This window comes from Megalops cyprinoides, chromosome 9 (genome assembly GCF_013368585.1).
Source record: "Megalops cyprinoides isolate fMegCyp1 chromosome 9, fMegCyp1.pri, whole genome shotgun sequence".
Lineage (NCBI taxonomy): Eukaryota > Metazoa > Chordata > Actinopteri > Elopiformes > Megalopidae > Megalops > Megalops cyprinoides.
The window spans coordinates 18,359,964-18,373,883 of NC_050591.1; the positions used below are offsets into that span (position 1 = coordinate 18,359,964).

At 42.2% G+C, this 13,920-nt stretch overlaps 1 protein-coding gene across 1 annotated transcript; it reads right to left on the reverse strand.

Moving 5' to 3' along the window:
* Positions 1-622: 622 nt before the first annotated feature.
* Positions 623-11,634, reverse strand: naalad2 (N-acetylated alpha-linked acidic dipeptidase 2). Its single transcript, XM_036537391.1, has 19 exons — positions 11,484-11,634; positions 10,871-10,976; positions 9,650-9,836; positions 8,616-8,717; positions 7,941-8,066; positions 7,485-7,671; positions 7,271-7,364; positions 6,449-6,544; positions 4,997-5,082; positions 4,417-4,536; positions 4,095-4,177; positions 3,817-3,880; positions 3,608-3,675; positions 2,773-2,864; positions 2,576-2,666; positions 2,101-2,365; positions 1,522-1,603; positions 1,326-1,418; positions 623-812 (listed from the first exon to the last, which is right to left on the reverse strand). The coding sequence occupies exons 1-19, from the start codon at positions 11,566-11,568 to the stop codon at positions 623-625; spliced, it is 2,217 nt and encodes a 738-aa protein (XP_036393284.1). The 5' UTR covers positions 11,569-11,634.
* Between the last annotated feature and the right edge of the window lie 2,286 nt (positions 11,635-13,920).

Below are 13,920 nucleotides of genomic sequence, written 5' to 3' on the forward strand. Positions count from 1 at the left end.
ACCAATTCTGGCACTCTAAGGATGCAGGTTCAGCAAGTTTTCATTCCATCTTGCAACTAACAATTGATTTACACCAGAGACAATAGTTGTAGGGACTTTGTTCTAGTAATTAATACAATTGAACAACTGAGAGCTGAACTGGAGCAAAAGCCAGCAGACTAAGGCTCTGCAGAATGGCTGCTGGCCAACCCTGATATATACACTCGTAAACAATTGCATTCTATAGCAATCATTGCATGACTTTAAGTAATAATAAACATTTCTTCTTGCCAGCTCCAAAATTTGGTTTTGCAGTAAACAAAATCTACTGTGCAGGTTCTCTAGTAATAGATTCCACCCTAGTTTATTGTAATCATCATACCTAAATCTTGTTAGGTTATACTCCAACACTTGCAAAGTTTCATACACTCCAAATTGCACAAGACCTGCAGTCTGTCAATTTTCTAGGTTTTAAAAATAGCATAAAACTTGGGAAACTGTTCCTTGACCACTCTGACTTCATTTTGATGAAGAAAGACTAAGTCCTGAATGGGTCTGGATGACTTATGAATCAGGTGGACCCACCACGACTTCCCAAGACTCAGGAGGTTTGAGGAACACCCTGCAGTTGAAGTCTTGGTCTTCATGCAGGTGGTGTGAGAGTCATGGCTGCTGCGTGAACTGTGAACGCTGCAATGCTGATCTGTCTTTTCACCTCCTCCCACGCTGAGATGGGATCTTTAGCATTCTCAATGTCAAACATGGCATCATAGATTCCTGGGAAAGACTCCCCTGCATATTTATTATGGCTGCTTGGAGCAAATATAATATGCCTGTCAAAAAGAAATGCAAGATATAAGAAGTTCACATTTGACACATGGCTATCAATTCAAAACCACAGTTCTGCTACAGCAACAGTAATTAAAAGTGTCTACTCAAAACTTCAAATCTACTCCTTGCTTTGAAAATTGGTCAAATGATGTTTTACTTTCATTCTAGCCAAAGCCTTAATTTACAACTCTGATTAGTCTCTTTGTACAGGTATTATTTTTTAAGGAAATTGTCATTTCATACCATGCACTGCTCACCCATCGCACATTTTGTTGCAAAGAACCATTTTATGCAGCCAATTTCAGGGTGAAGTAACAAAGCATTCCCATACAAAAATGGCTGTCACAAATCAGACATGGTGTCACACACTGGTTGTAAAGGGGCTAATTTACCCAATTATAAAACACAAAATATGTCATTTGGAGGAAGGCACCACACAACTGTTACTCCAGTGCTGCATGAATTCACAGTTCATGTTCTTGTCTAACACTGATGACAACAGAACCATTTCTAACCTGTAGAAAGGTCTCCCTGGCAATCCAAGGGGATCCACAAAAGCCCTTTCCAGATACATCATCTGATCATTTGCCATTCGCACCTCCACAGAACTGGATGAAGAAGAACAGGCACAGATAATGTTATATTTAATATTCAAAACAGAGATACTAATATTTTCTTTCAGGTTCTAAACTCCTAATGGACCTCACTTACTTAGTCATGTCCAAGTGCTTAAGACGTTCGTGAAAGTCCTTTGCAGCAGCTGTGAAGTTATCCACAGCAGAAAAAAGAGAATCTATCCAAAGACAAAACCAGATCAAAAAATAAATACAGCTATAACAAAAATGGTTTTCACAGTTCCATTCTAGATCCATTCATAAACTGATCACATTTGTGGTTCCTTGACATTCCATGTTTTGAGAATTGATGCATTTTTTAAAGATTTTTTATAGAGTGGAGGTTGTCCTTAGAGATCTAGTTTAATTGCCAAAGGGTTGCGTCATACACAGCTGTTGTAACCCTAAGAGAGAAAACATTTCTTAAGATGAAGATTCTTTGCTGACTACAAGTCTTGCGACTCTTAAATTTAGGTGGACTACGTAGAAAGGTAGGTAGGCAGTGTTCCTAGTAACTGGAATCTGCGGGACCTTTGGTCAGGCAGTCAATATATACAGCTCATATTTTTGTGTATGTGTGTGTGTGTGTGCATGTGCGTCTGCCTGTCTGTCTGTTTTAAACTGAGTGAATGAGAGACAGTTATGAAGGCTCTCCAGTGAAGGGCTGGCTGCTCACCAAAGGAGACTTGGTACTTGAACAGGTCAGCCTGGTGCTTCTGAGCCAGCTGGAAGATGCTGTGCGCGTATTTGCTCAGGGAGAGGGCATACTCGTTGCAGTCCAGTGGGAGGAGCTGGGAGTCGGCCAGCTTAAAGATAAGCCCCCCTCTTACTCGGGCTACTGCGAGCAATTTCCTGAAGGTGGGGTCATAGAAACGCTCCACCAGCTCAAAGGTCTCGTACACACTGTGGTACACCGGGTAACTGCTGTACTTCTCAGTTTTCTATGAGAGACACAGCACACACACATAAACACATATTGGTGAGGTTTGTTTAAGACAATGTGATGCACTGCAGGCAGCAATAAAGCAATAATCAGCATCCATTGCTTTACAATGTATATGCCCTCCACTGATCATCAGTTTGTTGAAGCTGGGTGGGTGCTGTATTTGGATACAGTGCAGTAGAGGACAGCCAGAGTGGTCCCCTCTCACCCTGTTCTTGGTGTATCTTGCCCTCCCAGAGGCAATTCCAAGTCTTATGAAATACGCTTCAAAGTCGCTGCCTGAGCCGAGCTTGCTGATCCTGAAGAAGGCAAATAAAACACGACCTTTAGTCCCACAGCTGTAAACCTGTCATCAACCAATAGAAAACCCACATTAACACCTTTACCCATCATGAGTAATTTTACCTGGGTGCGTCTCGATCCCCAGTCCAGTTGTCTTTTTTGTGCCAGCTCTCATAGAGGGATATTCCTTCATGCTCTTCCTCAGGACTAGAGATCTTAAGAAACAACAAACAAACAACAAAATACACCCTATCCTGGTGGAGTGAACCAATTGTGTTCTGGTGGTATGGACTCCACTGTCAGTGAATGATACAGCTCAGACTCCAAACTGGGTCCCAGTTTGGAGTCTGAGCTTTGGGACTTGGCCTGCACCTGGAATGTGCGCCTTAGCCAACTGAGCTGCTCAGCAGCCCCCAAGAAAAAGTTTATACTGGGTGAACCCACCAAGTTAATGATCCTTGTGTAGCAGGTAGCAGAGCAGTTAGCTTGTGTGAGTCTTGCGTAAAGCCTGTAAGGTAGCAGGTAGCACAGCAGCTTCAGGGGTTACGTCACTCCATGAGACTTGATTAGCTAGCGTTGTTGCCGATAGGCTAGAGGCAAAATGCCTTTAGCTCAGCTGATAATGACGCTGGCCATAAGGAGTTGGCAGTGAGCAGTGAGAACTCTGGTTCGAAGTTCGCTCGCTGACCCACATAACATCTAGTAGCAAGACACAATGCAGTATACACCCCTTACACTTGCCTCTGACCAAACACAGTACATTTCACTGACTTGATTTGTTTACACAACCACCCAAACAGCCAGAGAACCCTTTCATAATAAACCAGTGTATGACTCAGTTTGTCGCAGACATGACTCTCTGATAATAAAGTTAATTCACATTTTGTTTTTCGACGTCTGCAGAATGCTGAGGTTTTTCTTCACAGACGTTTAATGACACAGAGGACTGTGGGGTTACCTGTTTAGTGACATCATACACTAAAGTGTGGAGTGATGGTGTACAGTCTATTCTCAAGGTGTAAGTACCTGCAATCACAACAGATTCGTCAGTGAGAAACACAGTCTAGCAGCAATAATAGAAAAGGTGACACACCTCTTAAGGGCATTGGCTGGGCCCTCCTTGGAGGATGAAGAGCACATCAGTGGCAAAACACAGGAAAATCTCACCCTCTATGGCAGAATCAGCATTGATGTAAGCTACGCCTCTTTCTTGGAGCAGTTTTGCATTCTCCTACAAATGAAACAGAAGTCCACACAACATTATCTAGATGCATTCATGTCAGACACAGTGGTTTCTTAGCTGGTGGTGTAACATGTGATTCATTCAATGTACACTACAGCTTTGTTGATTTGCTAAAGTTTGGAGAGACAATTTAGCATCGACTGTGCATACAAGATGCCTCAGAAATAGTTGATGGCTGTAATAATGGGGGAAACAAAGATACCTCAGCCCATTCTGTGGATCCCAGAAGCCCAAATTCTTCTGCATCCCAGCTAGCAAAGATGATGGTCCTCCTAGGTCTCCAACCTGGAGAGGAATAGTGTTCCTATACTGTGACATACAAAATTTTATTCCCTACAGTGGCTCAAGCCTGTTGTGACATTTTACTGTCAAGCCAATACAGATGCAGACCATCTTCAAAGGAAAGGGAAATAAAGTACTAGATACACAAACCTGCTGCAGCCTCTAGTGTGCTTTCTTATTTTCTTCCCTTTCCTGGAGAAAAAGACAGTGTTTCTGAAATAAAGGAAAACTTCACCACAAACCTCGGGCCATGAGCTTCCCAGCGCTCCTCACACTCTCGTGGACAACGGCTGCACCTGAGACAGGGTCGATCCCACCAAACACCCAGGCGTCCCTGTGACCCCCCAGGATGATGTACCTGTCTAGGGAGTACAGGCATACAGGGTGATGGCACACAAGGTTACCACAGGTGGCTCATGCATGCGATCAGCAGCTGGCAGAATGACTGGGTCATTTCCTCAGCGGCAGTTACTGATTACCTCAAACATTGACTACGTAGCTTCAAGACTTGGGCTGTCAAGTCTGCCCTAAGACATCTTGTGGATGCCAGTGAGATTCTTAAAATTCCATTTTTCAGTCCCTGTGGACAGACTACTCTTTAATAACACAAACAGTCGCTCCTTTTGGCAGTGCTAGCCATTCCTTTTGGCAGCTTCTACTAAACCTCCCACAAAAGACATGGGGCCCTTGTTGGAAGGTAATATAAGGCATTGTGTCATGACTTGATTGTTTGCCAGAGACTTCCCGGAAAGTATTTCACGCTTAAGGGTTGGGGGAAGTGGGGACTAGGGCTGCTGTTGTATACGTCCTAAGATGGCATACCTGGTTCCACAGCCCCTCGAATTTTGCCAATGACGTTGTAAATCCTTGTGACCTGGTTGTTCGTGTGGATATTCATCCTGACCTTCCTGGCAAATGTAGAGATAGGACAGGCCGAGATCACAAAAACAAATTCCTACAGGAACAGTTCATCTTACAGTGGACAATGTTAGGCATTGGTGACTGCAATCTTTCAGTCCCAATCCATTACATAAGCATGCATTACAAGGCAGCATTTTTCATCAGAAACAACCAAGAGTATGGCCCTTTTCATCTTCCAGCAGACAGCGAATCTCTCCCTGTCAGAGGTACAAGGGCCTTCATTATGGTGAACTGGGAAAGGTGCCAGCTATTAATTAAGGAGCCACAATAGGGACGACTGAACAGAAAATGTACCCTGAATGCAGAGCAGGCCTTGTGTTTTAAACTCCAGCGCCATAAAGGCAGGACCTTGGTGAGGCTGATCCAAATGCTGTGTTCCAGCAAGCTATTCTACTGCTTACTAATGCCGTGGTTTGCTAACCACAGGTATCTGCAGGGCTAACATCCTTCTGGCAGCCTGAGACTGAAAAGACCTGCCTCATCCTAATTTGTTAGCCAATACCAATACTGCCTCTGTAAAGCTGCACTGGTGAGGAACACACCTACAACTCAATGGCCATACAGTTTGCATCAGTATTTTTAACCCTATTGATAAATAACCAGCATCCTTGTTAGCAGTAAACATGGCTGGGTTCAGAGCTGGGAAAGCGGTCAGCCGATTTATGGCACCCCCCTGTAAAGTGCTATTTTGATAATGCCAATATAATGCCAGTTCTGCAGAACTGCAGAAGGTCACATACACAAACCAAGTGCATTGGCTCCTGTGCAGTATGTTGCCAAAGCAGGCTCACAGAGACATTTTCTCTCCACATAAATCATCCAAAGAGCCTCTCTTAAATGCTGGATCAGCTGCTGACAGTCAATTATAGCGGTGATTGTTCTTTCAAGTCTGGTCAAAAAGATAACTTACAAAGGTCGCAACATGTAAATGGAGCTGACTGATGTACCACAGCACTATCACCAGACTCAAGGCAATGGGTTACAAAATTCATATAAAATGGCTGATTGTCACAAAGTCTTTGACAGTGTGTTGAGCACATTCATAAAGGCAATGCTCAGCTGTCCGAAGTACATTTTAACTCAGTGCACTCCATTCATGTTTAGCCCCTCAGAACAATCACTCCCAACCTCACTGAAGTTTACTTTCTTGATTTATTAACAGGACTGTGTACTACTAGCTCATGACCATGCTGCGCAAGCGCACACACACACACACACACAGTGATGTGATAAAAAAGTCCACTGTCAGAGACATACGTACGCAGTGATACCCAAGTACACAGATATGCACACACTTTCACACACACCCACACCTTCACTCTCACACGTGCATACATATCCTTGTTTCCTTACTGTGTGTTGAATTCTGCTTTGAATCCTGGCCCGATCCTGTAGGACACATTGAGATCCCCCTTCCAATTGTTGGGGGGAATTTCTCCACCCATATTTCTGCCAAGTGTGACATTACACAGGGAATTAATGATCAATACCATATTTCTGTTCCAGTAATCTTTCTCAATTTCTAGACTGCATTTCCTGGAACACCATCTACATTCTTAAAAGCAAACCTACAACAATATAATTGGTGTGGTAAAACAACACATTTCAGCTGCAAAAGGACCTAAGGTATTAAAACAGTTTAACACATGTTTCAAAAACCAAAAAGTTCATCAACTAATACACCTGTGTCACACAATGGAAAACTACCTTTACCTCTGTGTGAACAAAGGTATCCAAAGAACTGAGAATCAGCACCAGCATGACATGGTCAAACCTGAGTGCTTGTTCTTTCACCACAGTCTATTGATACTAGTGATGAAAGATGTTATCGTATATTACAAAAAATAACATTGCATTATACAAAGTAAATGCAAAAGGGACAACAAAGACGAGTGTTCCAAACTGTATTAGTATGAAAGAAAATACGAAAAGATTAGTTTCACTGAAACTTAAAAGTGTCACTGGACATCTAGTCTGTCCTCTCTGTTTGGCCACATATTTTCCATCTGCATCACATCTGAGATGCATTACTGTTGAGGGGTTTCTACTCTATTTTGAGAATGCAGATACTGTGTCGGGAAATGCCTTAAAGTGATTGTGAAAAACTGTAAATTTGCAATCTCTACAATCACATAACCAAACTATAACCTATCAGTATTCTGGACATAAACTTACTTGAGTAGATTGACAGCATCATTATAGCCAATGGGATGCACAGGAATCTTTGGAAGTCCAACACCCTCATCAATGCTGTATCTATAGGTATACTCTGTGGGGGCAGTTTGGCAAGAGATAGCAAACGCATTACCATCTCTGAACTACTATGGCCACTGCACAGATTGATCAAACGGCTGGGCTATTTCAACTAGCAGCCTGACTGCTCTCTGACCTTTAGCGGGGTAACCAGGCGTCAGGGGGTCACCCGCCCCATTGAGGTTCAGCACATTCCCGCGCTGAGCTCCTCCCCCTGGGAGGTTCCATCCATCTGGGTACACCTTCACCCCTGGGGCACAGTAGTCAGCTGGGTCTGAGAAGAGGATGATGCCTTTTGCACCTGAAAGGACAGCATTTTTCACCTGTATTGAAGCCAAGAAAAAAAAGTAATAGAAATAAAAAGGTTAGCTGTACCGTAGCATGACTCCAAAAGCAAAGTTCACGTGTGACAAATTACCTGTATAAGCTTTAATTGTGTGTCAATACCAGGATCACACAGCTCAAATGACTTTGGATCAGGGTTGTGCGATGGCAAGATTATTGAAATGATTTCAACTATTATAAGGCAGACACCCCAGATAATGTTTGGAAGTGAAATGTAATTTTTTATATAACATCAGCTATACCTGACCTTGTTGCCCCTGAAGATTTTTCCATATCTCGCAATGACAATTTTCCCTGTACAGTTGATTCCCATTTCACGTTCCAGCTTGAAAAAGTCCTCAGTGCGCCCGTAGTTCACGTACACCAAATCGCCCTATTGAGGGAAACAAGGTTCAGGATCAGAACACAGTAACCCATTCTTAATGGGAGCAGCAGTAAGGAATACAGGCCAAAGGCATTCTAATGGGGCTCCTGGATTTAAACCTGAGATCTCAACTGGGTGTTTTGCTAATGAGCAAAGTACCTCATCTAAGATGGTGAACCGCATTTATGAGTATTATGCAATAAAAATACAATAAAATTTGCCCTGCATGGAGAGCTAAACAATGTCATGCAATAAATGGGTGAATTCATGTGATGGGCATGTTCAGTACAATATGCTTCCTAGAGAAAAATCCTTACATTTCAAATATTTTTAAGGTTTTCTATCATTGCTACCATTAAAACACTAAGGGCTAAAACCTCACTAGGATGTTTTGTTTATGTCCACTGTAGCCAATGTGACTTTGTATAATCATCTCAATTGAGTATGCTAAGCAAACATCTTTGCTAAATTGATAAGTTGTTCCCATAATAGGAGAGAAACATGAAATAGCCCATGCTAAAAAGTGCAATGGCATGAGGACTGAGATGGCTCCCCCACCTCGGGTTGACCTTTGGCTGAAAATGCATTGTAGGGAGGCACAATGTTGGAGATGTTTTCATACCCCACGGGTACAGGTTCTGATAGGGAAGTATTGAAGACCTGGAAAGCAGCAATCATAAAATTCATTATATAACCCATAAAACTTAATGGCTTCAACAACAAACTGTGGCACATGTCTCATTGTGAGGTCTGTATGCTGAGTGCTAGCAGGTTGATGAAGACAGGTTTCAGTGGAGCCTCGGCCGCATTCATGGCCCATAATCCTGCACCTCTCGTGCCCTTCCCGCTTTGTGGGAAAGTTGTCACCTCTTTCCTGTAGTCTTGAACAATCAACTTGCAACAGCACATTACAAACAGCAAGCTTATAAGATAACAGGAAAGAGGTGACAACTTTCCCACAAAGCGGGAAGGGCGCTTTGTGGGAAAGTTGTCACCTCTTTCCTGTAGTCTTGAACAATCAACTGGCAACAGCACATTACAAACAGCAAGCTTATAAGACAACAGTGTCAACAACGATGTAAATGTGGATGTTTAAAGGGAAAAATATGGGCTACTGTATAAAATAACCTTCATTTCCTCCCGTGACTGACATGCAATAGGAATTGTAATAAAAAGGCTTCTGAACTTCAAAATTCAATCTGCACAAATGAGCGAGTCTTATGTATAATGCTTGTGTAAACATGGGTCTCAGTATCCAATACTAGACCATGACCAAAGGCTGGACCCAAAGTCCGGTCCCTGGAAACACTGTATTAAAGTGATCTTATACTGTGTAATATTTGCCTGCTATGTGAGCATTATGCCAATACACCCTGTTACACAGTTGTATGTGTACAGAAAATATATACACAATGTATAGAAAACCCTCAACACATATTACACCAGTGTATGTCCTTAATGCTTACAAAGTGTATTGCTTTCAAATGTAATTACTTACACACAGAGGACATCTCAGCTTTAATCATTACTACACAGTCGAGCACACTGACATAAGTATGACCATAATGCTACACAGCAGCACATATCTGTACCTCATTGCCCCTGTCATCAATGATGGAGATGTAATTTGGGTTGGTCTTGTTCGGATAGGACAGGAGAACGTCGTATGGCACAATCTCCACCGAGTCCAGCCCAAACTGCAGCCACTCATCCCTGATCTGCTGTGCCAGGCGGAGGTTCTGTTCAGTTCCGGCCAGGTGAGGAAGTCGTGTAAATTTCCTGTGGGGAGGAGGGAGAGGATCTTTCCCCCTGGGCTTCAGTTTTGCCACAACTCTCACACCCCACACCTGGAACAGTTTCAGCTTTCACGCACTGCAAAGTGCCTGACATAAATCCTTTCATTGGCAACAGTATACAGTCATGACGCTCAGGTGCAATGTAAAAACTTTACACAGGCACCTGCCAAGCAATTATCATGTAACCTACTGCTATATATCTTGAGTCATGATACAAATGAGTAGAATTAGGGCTTATACTAGGTGTGGGTTTAAAGTTCTTTAAGATTAGGAGAGGAGTTACATTTCTGGTGATGAAAGTGCATATGCGTAAAGTGGTTTGGTTAGTAGGAAACACTTAATTGGAAGTCTGCTGGCGTGAATCTCAGATATGGCAATGCCATTATACACTTCAGCAAGAACCGCTTCAGTATGTAACTTCAGCAAGTAACTACAGGCAGAAATTAACACTATGTGAAATTTAAGCTCCAAAAGTGACCATAATTAAAGACTTCCGCCAGCAAATACTATACTGCCAGTATACAGCAGTTCCATATATAACCAATGTCAATATGGAGCAGGTATTAGGTTCATAGTATTACTCTGCTCCAATAAGGGCAGTAAGGATTGCACTACACAGCTCATCAAGATTGGGCAGATATATGCAGTCCCGGCGCTATGGGGGTGCTTAAGGGTGCACTGCACCTTCAGTCAGACCTCAGTTGACCCCAGTTGAATTCCTATATCCTGATGTCTACATAGTATTCATGACTTTTTGTGCCCCCCATGGATTGCGACTGCACCCCTTCGTATTTTTTTCCTGGTGCCGGGCCCGGATATATGGTAAAGTGTAGAAACATGCCATGCTCAGTTGTCATTACCTGAAAATGCCACAGAGTCCTTTGCCCTTTACACAGAAACAAAGAACAAAGCGGACAATTTACCAAATACAGGTTTAAGTCAGCGGCGGTAGAGCCGTTAAGCGCTGCGGGCAGGAAAACAGCTCTCTGGGTACGTGTGAAACGTTAGGCACGCTACCTCAGGTACTGCCTGATGTTCTCAGCTTGCATTTCCTCCAGGAATTCTTGCAGGTAGCTGCGAGACACCGCATCGTGGTCAGTGTGTGGGGGTCTGGCAAACCAACCTTCAAGACAACCACCATAATTTACATCTCCCTTTGCTCATACAGCTGCTGCAGAAAAAAAAAACTTACATTCTTCAGCATGCATCTTTTCAGGCTTCATTTACTAAGAGTATTTGTGACTAATCACAAATTTCAGTTCCACTGAGTGTCAGATGTTTCCCCAAGTCCCGAGACCGCCTGAGCGGCATGCACTATATGGCGTAACTAGTTCTATTTAGCGCTTGTATTCAGCACCATACACAACTAAGTTTCACGTGATGCATGGCAATTCAGCCATAAGCAGCCATACGCTAGCTTCTAAACGTCGTTGGTCGTCATCTCGGTATGAATTACGTTAGAAACAATAACGTAAACAAAGCCTTGCGCTATCGAGGAGGTAGTGGATTATCAAAGAATGTCATTTACTTGTAAGTTATTTCAGTTTCATTGCTTTATTAGTTTATAAATTGTCTGACAATAAAAGTACGGACCCCGCGTAACTAATAGTCAAGTTAAACGGTAACTCACCTATTATGAAGCCAATTAAGAAAAACGCCGCAATAACGACAAACCAAGACATCCATTTGAATATTCTGCTCTTTTGGGTTCCCATTCCACCCCACACTCTATTTACAACTTATTTTAAACATTTAGTGCGGCACTTCAGCCGTTCAGTACCTCGGCATGTGCGCTGAGAGTTTTATGTCAGTGCGTGCAGCGTATGCGCACTAGACAGAGACTGGACAAGTGGGGCGGGGGGGGGGGCACGGGGGACTGGGCGTGCATCTGGTATCATAGGCGGTTAGTTACCTCCATTTGGCATGTACATTACCATTGTGCGGTCCGAGGAATGTTTGAAAAAAAAAAAAAAAAAAAAACATAATATATCAGAACAATATTCAGTGGGGTGTCATATGACTGTGTTTGACACAGTGGCACCTCACTACAAGATCCCAATGAAATGTCATCTTAGCACCCACCACTCTTTGATTATAGTTCAGATTTCTTCATTTCTTGTCCTCTGAAGGAAAGACCAGTACCACTCACGAGCCTCTGAATTGCTCTTACACTTTAAGGAATCTTCAAATACCCAGCCAGAGGGCGCTGTCTGGCCCCTCACCTCACTTCTCTTCAGATTGAGGGAAAGAAACAAGGAGAGAGAGAGAGAGAATCCCTCACCCCTGAGCCAATAGCAGATGTACCTTGTGACAACATTGGCCATTGGCCAGCCGTTGGCCATGGCTTCTTAAATGTTTGTCAAAAGGGGGTGCCTCAAAGGAAATGTTCCAAATGTAAACTTTTTCTTTCCCCACACAACAAATGGCAATAATTTGTTGACTAAACCACAGATAATGAAACAAGGATCAAGACTTTCAGTCCATAAAGAACATCCAAGGATTTCCAAGGATCAGTTTCCAAACAGGAAATATCAGTGTTAATTCTCCAGCACAGAGCTGGAAACAGTTATGAACCTGTAAAGCTCAAATTAAATTTAGTGATGGCACACCACCACTAATATGTGACTGAAAAGACATAAGCAAATCAAATTAATTCCATTACAATCTCATTCCCAGTGAGGTCTCAATAATATACCAGCTGTTTTTTTATACAAACAGTTTTTCAACTACACCATTTATTCAATTCAAGACTACCAGAGGCTGTTATAATGCTACTTTAATCATAAGTTTTACCGTACGTTTTGTGTAATATTACATACACGTTATTTCCTAATGTTCCTACCGGCCCATCTTATCAATATTAAACAACTGTTTTACGATAGATTTGTGTGAAGAGGAGAACTATTCAAGCATTTTGTTCCATTGCGCTAGCTCCACTGCTGTCCACTGTGATCTATGGCTTGTTTAGCTGGGGGAAAACAGCTGCGCCTTGTCTTACAGACAGTACCCTGATGCGTGAAGTGGATACTGGGTGCGCTTTAGGGCAATACGACAGTGCCCTCTAGGGATAAAATTATTTTTATATACGTTATTACGTCTATTCCGGACAAATATCTCACTGGTGGTAGAAATGATTGAAAAATGCAACCACTACGAAACCACAATGTGAGAACTCCACTGGATGGCGCAAGAATCATGCAGAATAGCACTACTATTCACTGTCAAATTTTCCATGTCATCCTCTAGGAAAACTAAGCAAAGACCTAAATAATTTTAAATATTCAGTCTCTATACCTACCATCCAAATAGATACTTAATAGCCTATGAATAGTTTGTTAATAAGAGCAAATGATAGAGGATGATCTAAAATGACATCATATTGACATATTTCATTCTAGCAGGACAGGACAGGCAAAGCAACAAGTGCCACTGGGCATGACTTTGGTACGCACTACTCACAAGTGACTATTTTAAAAGCTGATTAAGCACGAAGTTGAGAAAGAATTCCATTTATTCTATGATCACTATTATTATTTTTTAAATTCTGATTTTAAACCTTGGCCTAACAAACAGCAGCAAAAACAGCCAAAGTGAGTAATATCCACGTCAAATGATATCTTACCTATTATGAAGCTAATTAAAAATAATAATAAAAAAACGTCATAACGAGGAACAACCAACACGTTTGAAACCTCCGCTGCAAAGAATTCTCTTTCGCCAAATTCAAATGTCCCAACATTCTTCATTCTGCATGTAGCGCAAGGAAATTCTGTGAGGGGAATGTAAGAACCCGACCGGATAAATTATTCATGCGCAGTAGGTTAGCTAATTATGCTTAATATCCTTTTCTTAGTTATCGTTCAAATGCATTCTTGATCATCAACACATTGATGCATTAATAAAGTTGTGTATTAACTCTGCAAAGCATCAGCAACCGATTTTAAACATCAGACCAAGTGTGAGATGCAAAACACAAATGTATTTCCTTTGTGTTTTTAGAACCTGTTTAATTGGCTTTTGGCTATTTTTCAGAGCATCAGTCAAATGGGTGTTGGGTCAAATGGGTG

What these genes read in the sequence shown, in the direction of transcription:
- naalad2 (XM_036537391.1), bottom strand. Translation starts at nt 11,568, where the DNA reads ATGGGAACCCAAAAGAGCAGAATATTCAAATGGATGTCTTGGTTTGTC. An exon ending in AAATCTTCAGGGGCAACAAG is followed by an intron (nt 7,672 to 7,940) that starts GTCAGGTATAGC and finishes GCTTCAATACAG; the next exon opens with GTGAAAAATGCTGTCCTTTC. An exon ending in CAAGTACCAAGTCTCCTTTG is followed by an intron (nt 1,604 to 2,100) that starts GTGAGCAGCCAG and finishes GTCTTTGGATAG; the next exon opens with ATTCTCTTTTTTCTGCTGTG.